This window comes from Silurus aristotelis (assembly GCF_946808225.1).
Source record: "Silurus aristotelis genome assembly, chromosome: 3".
Taxonomy (NCBI): domain Eukaryota; kingdom Metazoa; phylum Chordata; class Actinopteri; order Siluriformes; family Siluridae; genus Silurus; species Silurus aristotelis.
In genome coordinates this window covers 24,728,187-24,747,795 of record NC_139576.1, presented here as the reverse complement: position 1 = coordinate 24,747,795, position 19,609 = coordinate 24,728,187, and the positions used below count along the sequence as shown (strand labels likewise).

At 38.8% G+C, this 19,609-nt stretch overlaps 2 protein-coding genes across 2 annotated transcripts; both read left to right on the top strand.

Moving 5' to 3' along the window:
• Positions 1-647: 647 nt before the first annotated feature.
• Positions 648-6,720, top strand: LOC310723958 (sterol 26-hydroxylase, mitochondrial-like). Its single transcript, XM_083537559.1, has 10 exons — positions 648-762; positions 2,998-3,255; positions 3,484-3,674; positions 3,934-4,133; positions 4,285-4,482; positions 4,606-4,769; positions 4,868-5,034; positions 5,249-5,330; positions 5,428-5,628; positions 6,223-6,720. The coding sequence occupies exons 2-10, from the start codon at positions 3,064-3,066 to the stop codon at positions 6,349-6,351; spliced, it is 1,524 nt and encodes a 507-aa protein (XP_083393685.1). The 5' UTR covers positions 648-762; positions 2,998-3,063; the 3' UTR covers positions 6,352-6,720.
• Positions 6,721-7,507: 787 nt separating this feature from the next.
• mcm3ap (minichromosome maintenance complex component 3 associated protein) lies at positions 7,508-19,586 on the top strand. The gene is made up of 28 exons (XM_083537426.1): positions 7,508-9,447; positions 9,545-9,783; positions 9,899-9,980; positions 10,067-10,211; positions 10,427-10,626; positions 10,716-10,855; positions 11,062-11,259; positions 11,528-11,796; positions 11,928-12,090; positions 12,320-12,480; positions 13,205-13,428; positions 13,632-13,882; positions 14,005-14,105; positions 14,447-14,578; positions 14,749-14,862; positions 15,074-15,226; positions 15,315-15,512; positions 15,620-15,688; positions 15,770-15,895; positions 16,004-16,157; positions 16,379-16,637; positions 16,714-16,811; positions 16,913-17,303; positions 17,416-17,673; positions 17,798-17,927; positions 18,267-18,455; positions 18,593-18,740; positions 18,984-19,586. The coding sequence occupies exons 1-28, from the start codon at positions 7,989-7,991 to the stop codon at positions 19,152-19,154; spliced, it is 6,222 nt and encodes a 2,073-aa protein (XP_083393552.1). The 5' UTR covers positions 7,508-7,988; the 3' UTR covers positions 19,155-19,586.
• Positions 19,587-19,609: the final 23 nt, after the last annotated feature.

Below are 19,609 nucleotides of genomic sequence, written 5' to 3'. Positions count from 1 at the left end.
AAGATTGTAGAAAGTACATTACTCATAATCACACACCTTGGTGCTCATGATATTTCTCACTCTCTGTAATGTTTTTAGGATTCATAATCACACACATGGTGTCACTCAAATGAGGATGGGTTCGCCTTTATGTCTGGTTCTTCTCAAGGTTTCTTCCTCCTACCATCTAAAAGAGTTTTTCCTTGCCACAGTCAACCCAGGCTTTGTGACCGTGTCCTGTAAAAAAAAAAAAAGCGCCATAGAAATAAACTTAAATTGAATTGAATTAAATTGAATCTGTCCACTCTTAATGATATACCCTTTAGAAGCTGAGTAAAGGCCCATGAAACAGTTCTCATTTTTCACCAACTGATTCATCTGACTGGGTTCCTTAAAGTGGCTTCATATTGTTCTGACACGTACACTAATGGAGGACCCAGAAGCAGGACTCACACACAATGGATGTTATTGAGGTAATATGAAAGAATGAAGAAAATTAGATCAGTGTAGAATTTTTAGTCCAGGTGGGAATCGAATCAGGGTCTCCAACTGGAGAGTCGAGCGTTTAACAAAAGAGCCACAAAGCGAGAACTGTGTATGTTGGCGGATCAGTAGGAGCTAATGGTGATATATTCTGACCACAATAGATTAGCATTAGCAACAAATGAAACCAGGGAGCATATCGATAGCATAAAGATAGAGCACTGAGAGTGGAAACAATTTGGCGATGAGCGCCTGAAAGAACATTTTTGTCTGATCAGCAGTTATCTGCAGTTGTAGAAGGTGAGTGTAGATTGCAACAGTGGCAGACTTTTTGGGATCATCTTTCCTGGCGGCTTTGTGCAGCTGATTGGATAAATATAGTATATAATGTCCATCCGAATGGTCATTCAGCATTCTCAAGATGATTTTGAGAAGAATTCGATTGCAAGATTTCCGATAGTGTCATTGGCATCAAAGCAAAATATGGTTAGACTCACTATAGCGTGCTTGAGACTGCATATATATATATATATATATATATATATATATATATATATATATATATATATATATATATATATATATATATATATATATATAGTAATAACAATATATTATGTTCATAGTACATATCCTTCTGTAAATTTCTGTTTATAGTAATAGCCATATATTTTGTTTATAGTACATACACATCTGTAAATTGTTCTTATAATACCATTTTATCTAATTTATATAACTCATGTAAACACTGTATCTCGTGCACCTGCTGCTATTGCACTTCTGGTAAGACCTAAACTGCATTTAGTTGCCTTGTAATTGTACATATGTAATGACAATAATGTTGAATCTAATCTAATATATACTGTATACATACAGTAAGTCATGGACAATACCAACACAAACAGCTTGTGCTGTTTTGTAGCCACTGCAGCCACTGGTGCTGCTTTGTCACAACATAAGATGAATACAGTTTCTTCAAAACTTGAAAACTGGCAGTCAGCCTTTCTAACATTCCACATCTAATCTCATTTTTACTGTAATCAGTGGTGAACTCTGTGCTGTCACAAACATTTTCAAACATTTGGCAATCTCAGGTCCAGGGCCATTTAGTATTAAAGAATGAAAAATAAACATGAGAGTTGCCCTTTTTTGTCAACTCCACCAGAAGCTGGAATCATCTGCCTATGAGTGTCTGAAGAACCTGAACTTTGTGTTGGCAAAGCAGATCACAGATAAATGGATTTTGTTATAATTTGACACATTTTGCATAATTGTATTTGGCAACATTAATTTATAACTGAATTCCTTCATGTTTGCCTTTTTTTTTACTGATTGGGGCATGTCATTATGTCATCTGACACTGGGGATGCAAAACACATTGAAGGAGCCCTTAGGCTTTATTACACATTTTCCTCAGGCATGACACATTTCCTTTCATTTAAAACTATTGTTTCCATGATAATGTTTAATTGTATTATTTAGCTGTATAATACTAAACAACAATGTACCATTAAATGAAGAAAACTCTGTGCACGGCTTTAAATAACCAGAGATAAACAGAGGACATTCAGTATTGCCTGAAAATAAAACAGCAAGGTTTAGAAGTGTACCTCACCCACTTGCATTCCAATACCAACATTAGCAAAAGGTATATTAATACATCTGCATACACTAAAAGGTAATACACAATAGCATTGTTGCCAGTCCCCTACAGGGCATAATTCACACACAAATCCAAACACTCCTTCACACTTAGAGGCAACTTAGAGTAGCCAGCCCACCTATGTGCATGTGCTTTCCAGGAGGGAAGAAACCTAAGAAGTTGAAAGAACACTATATAAATATGTAGAGAATGACACAGACAGAAATAAAGATTGAAATGTTAGCTCTGGAGCTTTAAGTTGCAACGCTGGCTGTTATATTACCAGGGAGCCACGAAAGTCAACAAGTGGCTTAGACTGATAAGAAACAAAAAGTACATCCCATTAAACAGGGCTTTTTGTGATTTAAAGATAAAAAAAATGAAAAATGCCGTATGGAACATATTTGCAAGCAATGCACACATGATTGGCTGATTAGGTAACTATAAAAAATTAGACATGGGTGTTCTTGTGTAGTGTACAGTGAGTGATCAAAGTCTGCAGATTAACCTTAAACACACAAAGGCTATTTAAAGTCCCTGAAACTCCAACCAGCATGTTTTAGGACTGAGACTGTGGAATGCCTCTTGATCTACTGATTAAATGCTCTGCATTACTCTGTGCACTGATTTGACTTACTGAAAATGCTTGTGCTTTTTAAACTGTGATTTTTTTGGTTGAGTTTTTTTTTTAATAATAAATCTCAATAGTATTTTTTGGATTATATTGTACAGTGGAAGAGTATGTTTGGTGAGACAAACTGTATTCTGTGTGTGTGTGTGTGTGTGTGTGTGTCTGTGTGGGAGTGTCTGTGGGTTCAATGAGTTGTCTACACCCATATTCGTGTTAGAACAGCATGTAAAGGGTTAACTGTTTTACTGCATTTTTTGTACAGTGAAACTTGAGCTGCTGTGTACTTATTCCGACTGAGAGACTTCCTCTTTGACATTCGGTTCGGACCATGGCTTTTCGTAAGTTCCTTAAGCCCACCACAGCCTGCCTGAGGATACAGAGAGCAGTAGGAGAAAATGTTGCAGCTTCTGTCTCTCCTAAAAATATCAAGACTATGGCTGATATTCCTAAGGTTTCTCTTCCAGAACTAATGTACAGGATAACATTTAATGGATACTACAATCAGATGCATGAGCTGCAGGTACAGTGTGCCTAGAATGCAGTTTTCTTTCAAGTATTGATAAGATTTGTTAAGAATTGACAAGAATTGATAAGATTGTTTCGAGAAGTAAATTCAGAATTTAGGACAAGAGGGATTTTAAACTTGGAAATGAAGAGTTGCTTTATTTATTATCTAGTTTTACCTCTTATTTATATGCTACTTTTTGTCAAAGGCACTGACATTTTAAAATCTTTTTTTAATCCCCAGCTGTATTATAAACAACGTTATGGACACATGGTCAAAATAAAATTAGGCAGTGTGATTACTGTAACTTTAACTAATGTGGATCTCGTGGAGGAACTGCTGAGAAAAGATGAGAAGTTCCCTTGTAGAGGAAACATGACACCCTGGACTGAATATCGAGATATTAGAGGCTTAGGATATGGCCCTTTTACTGAGTAAGCCAGATTTATCTTTTACACAATTGCTTTTTTTTAGCTCTGCTATATGATTTGCTTATGTAGAGACCAAAATCATGTAACATGACAATCAGAGCTATATTTATTTTAATTTATATACTGAACTGAAAAAAGTATATTGGCTAGCAGATATTTTTCGCATGAAATTATATTTTAAATATAGAATGTGTACATTTGCATTGGGTGCATTGGATATCTGGTTGTGGCTTAACTGTGTTAAATATGCTATTTTTATCAGAGAAGGTGAAAAGTGGTACAAACTCCGATCTGTGCTGAACAAGCGTATGCTGCATCCAAAGGATGCAATGAAGTATGAGCATGTGGTTAATGAAGTAGTCACAGATTTTATTAAACGTATACGGTTTCTGCGCAAAATGAGCCCCACTGGAGACCTGGTATCCAACATATCCAATGAGCTATACTACTTCTCTCTAGAAGGTATGCTCTATCAGATCATGGTTGCAAAAATATAAAAATAATTTATTATAATAATTGATATAAGCCAGTATTGATTTGTTGTAAAGAGACAGATGTATAATAAGGATTAACCATTTTCTTGTCTAATTTCCTTTATGTTCTGCTTATTCAGGAATCTCCAGCATACTGTTTGAGACTCGAATTGGTTGTCTTGAAAATGAGATTCCAGTTGAGACTCAAAACTTCATCGACTCCATTGCCCAGATGTTTACTAACAGTATGCTTGCAACTGTGGTTCCCAAGTGGGCACGCAATTATTTGCCATACTGGAAGCGCTACATGAATGGTTGGGATGGAATCTTTAAATTTGGTGAGATAATTACTGATAAGACATTACTTTAATATCAAATATCTCCCTCCATCTCTGACTAATCTTGGCTGTATGATCCTGTGTCGTTCAAATTAACAAAGATATCTGTGTTGCTTTGAATAGCCTGCAAGTTAATCGACAGGAAGATGGAGGATATTCAGACGCGCCTGGATGCAGGTCAGGAAGTTAAAGGCGAATATCTTAGCTACTTGCTCGCCAACACTAACATGAGCAAAAAGGATGTGTATGGAAGTGTTGCTGAACTGCTACTAGCAGGAGTGGACACAGTAAGGATACAGTAAAATATACTAACTTTTTTTGGTCCAAGATTTATTATTCTTAAAATTAGAGAATAATCATTGCATGAAATGTCATGCCTCTTAAGACATCCAACAGCTTGGTGTGGGCCCTGTACCTGCTCTCACAGCATCCAAAAGCACAGGACATGTTGTATCAGGAAGTGACCAGCATTGTAAATGGGGACACAATTCCAACAGCTGAAGATATAAACAACATGCCTTACCTCAAGGCAGTCATCAAGGAAACTCTAAGGTGGATTTTTGAAAGGAAAGAAATAAATGAAATACAAAACAGTATTATAATAGACACATTCATTTAGTCCATACCACCACAATTTAACACTGATTGTGCAGAGCAGAAATGTGGTCATCATTTCATGGGCAGTTTGGACATTTAACATAAAACAAAACTTGTATAAGAATTTCGTTATTTTACCTGTTAATAACACTATTATGATCATATATAGAATGTACCCAGTTGTTCCTGTAAATGGACGTGTATTGTCAAAAGATGATGTGATAATAGGAGGACATTTCTTTCCTAAAAATGTAAGTTATTCATTATAATTAAAGGTTTTTTAATATAGATTTTTATGTATTTACTCCTAAAATCAATGTTTAACTGATCAACTGCCCTTCTACACAGACATCATTTTCAGTCTTCCATTACGCGATCAGTCAGGACGAGACAGTCTTCCCTGAACCAAAGATGTTCCAGCCAGAACGCTGGTTGCGGGATGGCAGAGCAAGGCCTACTCCATTTGGTGCCGTTCCATTTGGGTTTGGAGTGAGAGGGTGTGTTGGTAAACGTATTGCTGAATTGGAGATGCACTTAGCACTGGCAAGGGTAAGAGACCAAATATGATTTACAAAGTGTTACCTACCTGTTTATTTATTTATAAACACTTTTTTTTTTTACTGTGGACCACATTTAGACATTATATCAAAATGTAAATACATAAATACTAAGACAAACAATTGCATTCTCTCTGTATTTAGATTCATTTTTGCTAACAAGATCGACTAGTGTTATGTCTTCAAAAAACTTTGTTATCTCAGCTGTGCTTTGTCACCAGCACAAACAGCATTGGGCTGAGCACTAAGACTTGAGTACTAGAGTGTACTAGAGTGCTACATATAGTGGTGCTGGAAATTGTGTTTTTAAATGTTTTTTTACTTTTCTTCAGTATGTTTTACGTGACTGCTAAAATTGTATGTGCCTTTATATGCCTTTGTTTTTAACTTTCTGCACAACCATTCAACCAACAATAAAGTCCACAAATTGGTGAATTCTGTTGTGCAGATGTTTGATATGAACTACTCACTACACAATATACATAAGTTCCGAATGTGATCTGTTTATATTTTATATATCAGTATTCAGTCATATACTGTATGTTCAGATGTATAATTTTGAACTGCTGTTTTTCTTATTATCTAGATAATACAACAATTTGAAGTGAAGCTGGATCGCAACATAAGAGAGGTCAAAGCCCTTTATCGCACTGTGCTTGTGGCAGACCGACCAGTCAATTTTCATTTTCTGGAGCGGAAAAATGCATCCACTTAAAGTCAAATTATTAACTTTGACCAGGTTTTGTGACAGAAGAAGCCATCTGCTCTTTCCAAATGCCATTCCTCAAAGGACATGAATTACGTATATACTGTACATTACATTATTACATATTACATTATTTTATATACTACATACATTATATTTATAAAATGAAATTGTTACAATAAACACAGGTATACCACTGCAAATGACATTCATAGCTACACAAAGTTAAACCAGGTTCCCTTGTAGGTTTTAGATTGTAAAGACACTGAATTATAGCAAATTTGTTTGAATGAATAAATAGCCATGTACATGTTTACTATCCACTAAGTAAAGCTTATTATGCAGTTGTACTTTGTTAATAAAGTGCTTACAAACACACACCTGTGTCTTTGCCAAATCACTACAAGTCGAATTTGCAGTCGAATAGCAAATTTTCACGAAAAAAAGAGAACATTATTACATTTGTAGATATTCCAGGATACAGATATTTATGTGCTTATTTGTTTTCACAGTTCTTGTAATGTCAGTAACTGCTTTATCATGTTTAGCTGTGCGGTAAATGAAGCCTATCCTGGAAACACCAGGCAAAAACCAAGGATACACCATAATGGGTTGGTATTGAAATGTGATGGCTATTAGAATATATGATAACATATAAATACACAGAGATCCATAGGAATTACTATCGAAGAATTTTGAATTCAAGTGTCTGTCCGTGAACAGGTGATAACCTCAACAATAAATCTGGAACTATAATAAACAGACATTCGGTGTCACCCAGATGAGTCTGGGTTCCTTTTTAATTCTGGGGCCTCTTAAGGTTTCTTCCTAATACCATCTCATGGACTTTGCCAATGGTTGCCACTGGCTCATGGGGGAAAATTATGTTCAAATTTATATTTGTATTTTTTTTCTGCAAAGCTGCATTTTTCAAAACACTATACGTAAGATTGATTTGACGTCATTGCGGAATCTTTTACAGAAGGATTATAAAGTATAATAAAGTACTGTTTATATGCAAATGACAAATATATATAAATTAAAGATGCACATCTAAGGAATCTATGCATTATAAACTGCCATAAACTATCAAAGAAAAGGAAGCAGACCTCGATAGTCGTTCCTCCTCCAGAAGCATGGGGGCAGTAGTGTTGTAGGAGATACGGAACAAACCCGCCATTACAACAACAACAACAACGAAGAAGAAGAAGTACTTGCTCTTGTCCGCTGTTGTTTGCTAAAGAAAGGGGTTTTGCTAATGCCTTAAAAACCACACGTGTAAAGATTGGGATGTTTTGACAGGATAATTGTTTACCAGGATAATTGCTACAGTTTTGTATTGCTATGCGTGCAGTGAGTAAGCTAACTAAAATCATTTGGCTGCCAGGATTATGCTGATGGTTGTTTAGCTGCCTTATAATGAACCTGAGTGTATTTGGCTGACTGTAGTTTTACAGTCCTCCTGTGACGTTATAGATAAATAATGTTCACAAAGTTTCTACTTGAGGTTGAACTTTGGTAATCAAGCTCTTTGTGTGTGAAGTAACGCAGCTCATGGAGTATATTGTGAACCAGTAGTCTGACTACGCCTGTCTGTTATAGGGTATTTTAGTGTAAAATTATATTCCCGTCTACATTCATTCAAAATGAATACAAACAATGTCTTTGGGAGACAACAAGGTGCTTTCCAGACACCTAATGCCAGTCAGGGTAGTGGCCTCTTCCAGTCACTTGGTCAGCAAGGTTCAAGCGGCACTACACCGAATATTGGCTTTGGGCAGAAGTCACCATTTGCTCAGCCTTCAGCTTCCAGTCAGCCACCAGTTTTTGCTCCGGGATCTGCACAACCATCGGTTTTTGGCCAGACGTTATCATTTAGTCAGCCACAGGCTTTTGGTCAAGGTAGTGGTTTAGGACAATCATCCTCTTCTCAAGCACCAGCTTTTGGACAGCAGTCTTTGGGTCAGGCAACACTTGGATTTGGAGCATCACCATCTTCTACGGGACAAACTCCTGCCTTTGGTCAGGTGCAAGCGTTTGGTCCAACCTCTGGATTTGGTCAGGCTTTGGGATTTGGACAAAAGACATCTGGATTTGGTATTTCCCCCAGTAACTCACAGCTGCCTAGTAATCCTGTTGGCACTGGAGGCTCTCAGCTTAACTTCGGTCAGCCATCGACTTTTTCTACCACAACTTCTGCTGTTAGTGGCCAGAGCAATACACAGACAAGTGGCTTTGGGTCCAAGTTTAGCTTTAATTCTTCAAATGAAACAGAAATGCTCTTCAAACCTATTTTCAGTTCGAGTCCAGTACCTCCTAGTGCCCAACCTCTTCCAGGTCCTGAGTCTTTTGTTTCAGTTAAACCAGTTACAATTGGTTTGGACAGCAGTCGACCTGGTACCACTGGTGCCTCCCTTTTCCAGAGTGTAAAACCAAGCACTCTGGATTTCAGCTTCTCCAAACCTGGAGCAGTTCCTTCTGCACCAGTTCCACCTCCTAGCATGTCTAAGACTGCAGGTGGAATGATGGGTGGAAACACTCTCCAGTTTGCGTTCTCTAAACCAGCCAATCCTATCAACAGCAGCAGCATTGCCACTGTTGCTCAGTCCACTAGCATTTCCAGCACTTCTCCTGCCTTTAGCTTCTCAGCAAAAGTTATTCAGCCCCAGATGGCTTCTGACCACTCATCATTTGCATTTAGTGTTTCAAAACCTGAAGAGAATCCGGAGGCGAAAAATGAGAGCTCAGGGGAAGCAGGTTTTGCAAATCTTGGGAAGGGCATGAAACGAAAAGAAGAAGCCAGTGAACCAAATAGTAGTCAAGGAAAAAGTTCCAAAGTTGAGGAAGCACAAGGTGAATCTATAGGCCCTAGACACCCATCCAAGCGTCCCCTTATTAGGAGTCGTGGAGCTACAGGTGGACTTTTTATAAATGCATTGAGTGGTCTAATTAAGACATCAGGAAGCACAGCTAAAAAAGAAGCACGAACCATTGATAAGGCTCCTGGAGAAAGACCAGACCTTCCAGTTGCAGATGTGGAGGCTCCACTGACACTGAGACCTCAAGCTCCTATCAGACATGTTTTGGAAAAAGAAGAGAAGCCTGGTGAGTTTAGATAAGATGATCATACGTCAAAATGTGAGGTGAACTTTAGTAAACCCTAAGTAAACTTTCTAAAACATGTCTGTTTATATTATTGCAGATTCCGAGCCTGAAGGTGAGACTTGTACCCCATCTCGAAGGGTTGCCCGTGAAGACAGCACCGATAGCCTGGCCAGTCTTTCCCCCTCTGAACCCAGCACTGTCATTCAGTGCAAGGGAATCCCACCCAACCTCAACCGGAAAGACATTGTCAAAAAACATTTTGGTCGCTTCGGGAAAGTCCACAGAGTGTACTGCAGACCTGAAAAGAATCTCGCTATCGTGCATTTCCACGATCACGTACGTTTTAATCAAAACTAATTCTTGAGGATATTCTAATGTACACGTAACATTTAAGCCTATTCAGAATTAACGTTAATGTTAATTCCTAATGCTAATGTTCACCTCTTTTTAGGCATCTGCAGCAGTAGCAAAAAAGAAGGGGAAACATTTTCAAGGGACTGATGTGCATATATTTTGGCAAAGAAAGAAACTAAGTGAGTGCCTTAGCTGTGTTTGTCAGCTCAATATTTTGTAATGTTCTGTATAAAAAATTAAATGTAAATGACATTCACCTATTCAGGCCCAGGCACAAAAAGAGAGAAACCTTCAGAACTCAAAGATGTGGTTCGTGCAGAAGAGGAGTCGAGGACAGAGGGCACTCACCTCAGCCCATTACGAAAACCATTGCCCAGATCCCCTGTTGTCAGCACCTCACTTGTTAAGGGGTAAAAACTCAAATGATCCTGTTTGAGAGTTCTGAAAAAAAAAAAATTGCTACTCTTTTAATAGTTTTGTTAAATAATTATATTAATTGCGCTTGCATAGCCGTATACACATCTCAGAACTGGTTCAGTTTAACTTTAGCTAAGCTGTCTCTCTTACTCCTGCTTTGTGGTGTACACATTGGAATTAAGATTATTGATGTTTTAATTTTTTTCAGATCTCCAACCATGAGGTCCTCTGTAGCTAAAACCCTCCAGTTTGAAATTGACCCTCAGCAGAATACAAGCTCAGAGGGTCAGAATGTAGAGCGACTAGTGGCCATGCCGTTATCCCTCCAGCCCCTGATCGGTCAAATAGCTGAAACAGCAGAGGAAAAGTACTGCCTTCTTGAACAGAGAGACAAGATTCTTCGCCAGTGTAAATGACCACTGTTATTCAGCTACATGTAAGTCCATGATATTTTTGCTTTACTTGCAAATAAACACGGAATGCTTTATTTTTTGCAGTGAGGCCAAAGAGAACGGACTTGGACTTGTCCAAAGTATTTGTGGGCACGTGTCCGGATATGTGCCCAGAGAAGGAGCGCTACATGAGAGAAACTCGCAAACAACTCAGCGTTTTCGAGCTTGTTTCTGATGCAGAAAGGGTTTGTTCTCTAATAATATTCCCATTTAAAAATCCTTAAGGGAAAACTCTTTTTATTTTGTATTAAATGTTTTTTTTTTATCAACACTGTTGGTAATTAGTTTATTTAAACCACCATTTCCAGCACATTCCATTCTGCTTTCACATGGCATGGCAACGAACCTATTGAAATTCCGGCAATTCAATACAGTCTGTTCTGCTTCACAGGTGGACCATTGTGCTGCCGTTAAAGAATACAGCAGGTCCTCGGCTGACCAGGAGGAACCTCTCTCTCATGAGCTACGGCCTCTGCCAGTTCTGAGCATGACAATGAACTACTTGATCACACAGATAATGGACCAGGGTGAGGGGAACTACAGAGACTGGTACGACTTTGTCTGGAACAGAACCAGAGGAATTCGTAAGGTGGGCTTCCCTGCTTCTACCTTCTACCTGCATTTGTGATTGTGTTAAAAGCTGACATAGCACATTTATTCTCACAGTCCTGTTTGCACCAAGATCTTAGTTCCACTGCACTTATATTCCATTGTACATTGTGTCATATTATATTTTAATACAATTATCTTTTGTTTATTCTTTTGGTTAGCTACCAAAACAAATTTCTTTGCATCACTACAATGACAATAAAGTCTCTAAAAGTTTCTGTAGACTGACATGCTATTTGTCTCCACAGGATATTACCCAGCAGCACCTCTGTGACCCAGTGACTGTGTCTCTAATAGAAAAGTGCACTCGATTTCACATCCACTGTGCTCATCATCTGTGCCAGGAGCCTATGATGTCCTTTGATGCCAAGATTAACAATGAGAACATGACCAAGTGCCTCCAGAGTCTGAAAGAGATGTATCAAGACCTGGCAACCAAGGAGGTGTATTGCCATAATGAGGCAGAGTTCCGCCAGTACAATGTTCTGCTCAAACTCAACGATGGTGATATTCTTCGGTAAGCTATTAGATAGTAATGAATAACGTTGCAGTTATTTGTTCAGACAAATATCCTTTGCTTAAACTTTAATGAGTGCTATGTAGTGTACATTGGCAGTGAAATGTATGTTTTATTTTCTTTCTCAAAAGTGAAATTCAGCAGTTTCGCAAAGAGGTCCGTGACTCCATGGAGGTGAAGTTTGCAGTCCAAGCTTTTTCAGCTCTTAACAGCAACAACTTTGTCCGATTCTTCAAGTTGGTGAAAGCAGCATCTTATCTATCTGGCTGCATTCTTCACAGATACTTTAACCAAGTGAGTGCAGTTCAGGCAAAATAGTATACACTAAAACTTTGAGTATTTTGTCAAATACAATGATAACAGGAGGAGGAGAGAAACGTAAGAACTGCGTAATAAAAGTCTATCCACAGAATACAAAAGTGAATTAAGATTACTGTATTTGGATTCATCTTGTCAAAAAAAAAAGTTGTTTTTTAGAAGCATTCATGTTTCATTAATAGTTGTTTACATTTTATTTTGATAGGTAAGGAGTGCTGCACTGAAAGCCTTGAATGTAGCCTTTACTGTAAGCTCTCAGAGATCCACCATTTTCCCTGTGGAAGACTTGGTTCAAATGCTAATGTTTCGCAATGCTTCTGAAGCCACTGAATTTCTGCAGCTTTACGGACTTAGCGTCGCAGATGGGTAATGTTCTCTATGCTTTTAAAATACTATGTAGTTGAGTAAAAGTAGAGATACAGCAGGTAAAATATGACTCCAGTAAAATTTCACTTGAGTAAAAGTACAAAAGTGTTTGCCTTCAAATGTGCTTAAGTACTATGATTTATTATGGCTGTAATGTTCCTATATTAATTTTTGTCAGAAGAATCTTTGCTTAATCAGCTCAGTTTATGTGAAAAGACTCTTAGCACGGCAATCTATTAATAGAATAATATCAATAAATCAAACACTGATTGATATCTATTACAATTATCATGAGCCCAAAACCTTTTCAGCTACTTAAAAAAAAAAAATCATGCAAATAAGTTAAAGTGGCAAGTTCGAGTCAGGAGTTTCTTCTATTTTTTATTTCTTTCCCAATGTTCTGCTTGAACTGCATGTAAGTAGATACCACCAAGCGCCGATGCGTGCGCTCTACCCTTTTCTACCCTAAATTTTTTATCTACTAATAAATAAACAGGAATGACTGATTTAGCAAAATGTAGTAAGATATTTGACTTTAAAATGTAGTGAAGTTAAAGTAAAAGTCTCCCCCAAATGGATAACTTCAGTATAGATGTGCGAAAAAACTACTTAAGCACAGTAACATTTTACTTTTACTTCCTGCTGGGAAGTTTTGGCAAAATGTTTACAGTTTTGAAGAGTTTAATGTGAATTTCAACAAATCATCTTTGTGTAATTTCTCTAGCATGGTCGAGCTGAGCCGTACTGCATATCAGGAGCCGGACTTACCCATTCCTTCAAAGAAGTCAGTTGCCATTGAGAAGAAGAAAACCGTGCTGATCGGGGAGGTTGTGAATGGAGGCCCACTGCCCAACCCGCCAATGCATAAACCAGTCTGCAGCTTTGACTCGAACAATAAATACAGGGGGGATTTATCTTCCTTGGAGTCATTACCTACAGCCACAAAAGGTTGGTTAACTTACCTTATAGTAGTAGTTGTCAAATAATGATCTTCTGAATCAAGGCAACCTGCGATTGAAAGCTGTAACTTAATCCCAAATAAGCTTTATAATCTTTCTTTACTTTGTGTTGACTTTCATTTATTACTGATAAACATTATTTTGTACTTACTGGTGAGAATATCTTTATAAAAATCATATAATGTTCTGCAGTAAAACCCCTGGTTGAAGTAGACTCAAGGCCTCAGCTCAAACCCAAGTTGCTGGCTGAGACAAAGCTGTTTATGGAGCCCCCTGCTGTGGTAGAGCTGGCCCAGCATGAAGTGATACAAGACACTGGGGAGTCCTCACAACACGTTGTACCAGTCCTCCCAGTAAACCCACAGCTCATGTTCCAGCCCATTGCTCAGCCCCAGCCTGTCAGGCCCCCAACTCCAAAGAGAGAACTAGTCTACTCAGACCAGGTGAGAACAAACGATAAGGTTTGAGGGAGAAGTATCTTTTTAATTTATTTATCTTTTTAAATGCTTTATTAATACATTTTCATGCGTAAATTGATATTAGAATCATTCTGTGCTTCTTACAGGATGTAATGGTTGAAGTAGAGTCTGTGGTGGAGGAGATTCTGGCAGATGAAGTCTTAGACGTTGCGAAAGCTGGTGCTCAGTATGTCTCTGCAGCTTTAAGGTAGGAAGACTCGCACGTTTCGCTGCTTTAGAATATATTCCTGCCCTTATGTTTGAGTGGCAGGTGGCTTTTGATTTAATTTCTATTACTGTTAATTGATTGACTATGTTGAGTTATCAGAACACCAACGCTGTTTTGCAATTAATGTGCATTTTTGATTGAGCAGATCTTTTATTTGCCTCAGCATTTGAGATTTGGGGGCCTTGCTTAATGGTGGTGCTGGGATTTGAACTCGCATCCTTCCGATCAGAATTCCCACATTAACCGCTAAGCTACTCCTTCCCCCTTTGTTTTAATATTGCGATATGTCATATGTACATGCTTTTCTCTCTTGTCTACAGTGTGAGTGAGAGTGAGCTGCAAGCAATAGTCAATGAGGTGGTTTTTCAGATGCTCAGAGAGCTTTCTACTTCAGAGATCACTGCAGAGAAGGCGCGAATCGCTGAGGAGAAACGCAGGCTGGAGGAAGAGAGGTGTGTATAATTACCTTGTGGGTTTTTTTTTTTAGAATTTTGATCTTGAATTTGTAAATATCACAATTTGTCAGCATGATTGTGTCATAAACCTAATATATGTTAAACCTAATACATCTTTCAAATCCTACTTGCTTTTTGTCTGTACTTTTTTTGGGGGTTTTTTCCAGGCGGAGAAAGGAACGAGAGGCCTTCCTGGACAAGCTGAGCTCAGAGCTTTGTGGTGAAATCAGTGAGGAGGTTCTTACGCAGTGCACCAGGGAAATGGCTACAAAGGAAATAAAGTTAGTCTGTTATCAAACATGTTTTTTGATATTATATAAAAGAATTCAAAGTATTTTGCACATTGAACTGCTCAACACTATGTAACAACACACCAAAGGTTTATGGGCACCTCATTATATCATTATTCCCACTTTATGTGGATCATCACAACCATACAAGGTTTTTTTTTTTTTTTATTTTTTTTTATTTCTCTGAATGTTATTCCCATAGACTTGCACAGGAGGAGAAGGCCGCACGTGTGGCTCAATGCACAGAGGTGGTGTGCAACAACCTGGTGGAGGAAACACTAGACATGGAGATTGCCTGCCTGGTCAGAGAGGTGTTGGATGCACAATTGCGACAGATACAAAAGTTTATTAAGAGGTGCATAACATAATACTATCATGTCAATCACACTGTCTTGAAATATTACCTTGTATGTAAGGAAAATAACGGTTCCGCATGCGTGTAGGTGGCGTGACGTGGTTGCAGTACGTCGACAGTTGAAGAGGCAGATGCGTGGATTCCCTGCAGCCCCATGCTGCGTCGATCCTCGTTTCAAGCTGAAAGCTTTGGTCCCGAGTGCCCCATCCTTCCCATCTATGGACACACTTGCTCGAGGTCTCATCAGCCTGGGCAATGCAGGGAACATGGTTGTGTCCTGCACAAGGTGACCTTACCATTTTAACATGGTCCACATTTTTTAATGCAGGTTAATATTTATGGCTTTTTGTGCTGCACTTTTTATTAACTGCATTTGATTCTTTGCGATGGCAGGTTACTAAAAACAAGAAATGACACCATCCACCAGATGCGAGTAGACTACTATTACAATTTGTTATTAAGGTGAGAACCTGTGATAGGGCAAATGTACCTTTATATCAGTCAGACCTATTTATTAACCTTTTTTTTTTTTAATTCCTTCAGTGAACGTGTGTGGTCTCCTCTCGACCTGCCCACTCTGGTGGCCGAAAGCACTCCTAATCCACCTGACAGAATCTTCTGGAAAGCCACTCTCATGCTTCCCAGTGACCAGGACAGTGACATGAGCAGGTAAGAGAGACTACCTCTTGTTTTCCCAAACTCTAGCGCCCGATCACTTCAGTGCACTTTGTAGATAAAATGCTTTTGTTTTTGTTTTTTTATGATTTTTCTCTTTAGCACGCTGACCAATTGGCTTAAAGTTAAGCTAGGTGGTGAAGAAAGTATGGAGGAGAGCATGGCAGAGTCAGAAGGGAAACTCAATACACTGGTCATCAGTAACAGCTTGAGAGATATTGGACAAAAGACCCACAAGGTTCACCTCTGCATAAAGGTGAGACCCTCATATAGATCAAATTAGTGCTTAGTGTTCCCACTCATTCCCTATTATCTGAACAACAGAAAGCACTGATCCATGTTATTGTATTTTGGTTTGTTTTAGATTTGTAAATCGGGCACAAGCAGTCTTTAGAAAAATATTGTTTTTCTCTTTTGTTACAATGGGAATTTATAATGTTTATTATTATAACTTAAAAACAAAAAACCTGTGTGTAGGTAAGCTATGGTCCTCTGAACGAGGAAGGGCAGAGCCAGCTGGAGGAACAGAATGAGCTCCTAGGTACCAGCTCCCTGCTGATGCTCCTCCCAGCTCTGCCGTGCAGTGGGCTGGATGAGGAAGACGTACCCCTGCTCTCCGCACTCCTCCAACTAAAGCAGGTCCAGCAAGCCAGCGGATGGAACACTGCACTGCCCCTGGTGTTGCTCATTCCTGAACAACTTGATGAAAAAGTCGATGACCAGAAGTTAGAACAAGGTCTGTTTTTAATCACTTTATCATTTCTGAAAAGGTTTTTTAAAATGGAGTGATATTAAATTTTTTTTTTCTACAGTTCTTAAGCTGAAGTCATTAGTTCAAGATGGGCTGATTTCAGAATACATCTTTATCCATCTCACGGGTAGTGTCACTGATCTGCAAGGATCCAAACAGGTCAGTGTCTGTCTCATTTATACGCAATGAAAATCTAAATGGATATTGTAGCTTCAAAACTAAAACTTTAATCATTACAAATGGTACGATTTTTTTGTTAGATTGCCAAAGCTGTTCGCTGGCTGATTGCCCACTCTCCAGCCTCTACAGTCCTCTCCTCTCAGCCTCTGCTGCAGTTTGTAGAAAGAGGGCTGTGTCGTGAGTTTTACCAGCGGTTCCTTCATGACAAACATGAAAGAGCGAAAGCCAATCTGCCATGCCAGGAGCCAGAAGCAGTCATCCATCTCTATAACACCGTGCTGGCCTATCTGGCGGATGTGGTCAGCTCTGAGAGTCTAGTTGGAATCTCCTGGCCCCCACCTGAATTCTCTTTTCCTGAGAACAGAGAGCTTGTACCACATCTGGACTGGAATTCCCCCCAGCACCTGTCCTGGCTGAAAAGAGCAATCCTCAGACTGCAGATGCCTGAGTGGGAGTGGCCTCCTAAAAATGGTACATCTGTTAAAATGGTTAAAGCACAATTTTGTGTCTATACTGTATTGGGCATTCTCTTGTGTTTTACATAGTTACATGTATAGCCTATAACAAATCTCTCTTTTACTAGCTCCATGGGCCCATTTGTGCTCACGCATATTCGAGTACGTCTCTCAGATCCCCAGCTGTGCCCAAAGCCAGCCCCTTCTCATGTCACAACTGGAGCACCTGCTAGCAAGAGTACATGCTCAACACGTGCGACGAGACTGTGAGGATGAGGAGTGTGATGGGCCTTCTTTTAATCACATACCCTGGGATGACATTTTAATTGTTTGCATAGAGCATCGACTGAGAGACTGGAACTTAGCTGAAAGTCCAGTAGTAGCAGGTAAGGACCATGAGTAATTTGTTCTTTTTAAAATGGAGATACAAATGCTCTCTGAATCGTCGCTTTACTTATTTAGAATTGGATTCTTCAATACCTGTTTATCTTGTTTTTCTGTCTGTTATAGACGCTTTCACTGACAAAGGAGAGGTTTTGGTGTACTACTACAAAGAGCAGCTTAAAGACTTTGTTCCTCCAGAAAGCTGGGTAGCAGCAGAGAGACGCACTCACACACAGAAGCAGCAGAACACAGTAAGGTAAGTATCTGAGAGTGGGAACAAAACGCTGGACACTCCTAACCTGGTTCCATGGCTAGTGTAGCTTTGATTTGACGGTTTGTGTGCCATTGTTCACACCACGCCAAGCACCACCAGTTTGTGACATGGTCAGTTTTTAGATTAAAGATCTCAGAGCAATGGGGTGAATGCTTCGTTGTTGCATCACTAATTGGACTGATTGATTCCATATTGTACAGACAGCCATGTTACGCTTACACTATTAGATTACACTACGAAACTGGCCTTATTGGCCCATACCTTACAGTTTCCAGTACACATCACTTATCACTTGCCAAAAACTCATTTGATTTCTCCCAGGTCAAAGCTGAGCTCCACGCCCATTCTGACATCAGCAGCATGGTTTCCCAGACACAAACTGTTCCAGAGTGTGATAGAGACAGGGGAGAAGTCCTCTGTGTTAGACATCTCACACACTCCTTCACCTCAGGAGCTGTTACCTCAAAAACTGCTCTCTGGCATACAGCAGGAGAAGGCTCAAAGTCAGAGGTTAGTCATTGAAAGTCTTTGAAACTTGAAATGAAAATCGACAGTGTAATTTTCTAAAGGATTTTATGCACACAACCTGTAAATAGCTCATCTTTTACTTTTGGATAAAAGTGCTAACATTTCTATGGCATGTTCAGGTTTGAAGAACAGCTGCAACGTTGGTTAGAAGTGGATCCTCTGGACTCAGTCTCCATACCTCTGTTTGTGCCTTCCACATTGTTATCCGTGCCCGAGTTTCTTCTTCCCAAACAGCATCCCAGTGCACGTGCTGCCTGCATCACACAGGTAATTTATTAGTTGTATTTTTATTATTATCGGCCTTACTGCAGGATCTAGCCCTGCTGCATTGGTGGAGAATTCACCACAATTCAAAATAAGATTGAAAAGAAGATCTGACTAAAATTTCTGCCATAACTGATATTTATGAGCCACTCGTATTAAAAAGAAAACCATATTACATCTATTTTTGTGTTGTATTGCATTTAAATTGTACTATATAGTTTTGTTATTTCTCTGCATTTGTTTCAGGAAGCAGAAATTGAAGACCCTGCTGCAGTGGCTTCCGCTAATAGAAAAAAGGGACCTGTGTCTCTAACACAACGACTGAAAGAGCTCAATAGACTGGTGATAGCAAATCGAGAGGAGGAGCTGGCATGCAGTCTGAAGCTAAACAGCCTACTGGAGATTGTAGAGGATTGAGCTATGCTTTTTTCCTGCTACTGTTATGACTGAGTTGCTGCATGATCAGTATTAAATATTTCTTATACTGACAATATTTTATCAATATTTAAGGTTCTTTTGAGTGCAGAAATGAATGGGGAGCCTAATAATACTATAGAAACTCATCTTACTTTGGTCATGATATATTTTGTAAAGGACTTGAAAGTGTTATTTCCATCCCCTCCTTTTTGTTTTAAATGTTATATTTTTGAACACTTAGTTGTTGTTGTTTTTTTAAGTTAATAAATTAGTTTTAAAATGAGCCATCAGATTTTTTTTCCCTTACATTTGTGTGCATTTCTTAAATCTGTTTGTGTGATGGACTTAAATAAAATTATTGGCCATGTTTAATGCATAATGTTGAGATTTTCTGGATACATTTAAGCATGTTGTAATAAAGTTTTTAAAAATTATTACCGCTTCCTATTGTTTGT

Bases quoted from the DNA above. Each gene is read 5' to 3' on its own strand.
- LOC310723958 (XM_083537559.1), top strand. From the start codon at position 3,064: ATGGCTTTTCGTAAGTTCCTTAAGCCCACCACAGCCTGCCTGAGGATA. The intron at 4,134-4,284 runs GTATGCTCTATC...CTGCTTATTCAG, and splicing joins ATACTACTTCTCTCTAGAAG to GAATCTCCAGCATACTGTTT. The intron at 4,770-4,867 runs GTAAGGATACAG...ATGCCTCTTAAG, and splicing joins TACTAGCAGGAGTGGACACA to ACATCCAACAGCTTGGTGTG.
- mcm3ap (XM_083537426.1), top strand. From the start codon at position 7,989: ATGAATACAAACAATGTCTTTGGGAGACAACAAGGTGCTTTCCAGACA. The intron at 13,883-14,004 runs GTGAGAACAAAC...TGCTTCTTACAG, and splicing joins AACTAGTCTACTCAGACCAG to GATGTAATGGTTGAAGTAGA. The intron at 15,689-15,769 runs GTGAGAACCTGT...TAATTCCTTCAG, and splicing joins TATTACAATTTGTTATTAAG to TGAACGTGTGTGGTCTCCTC.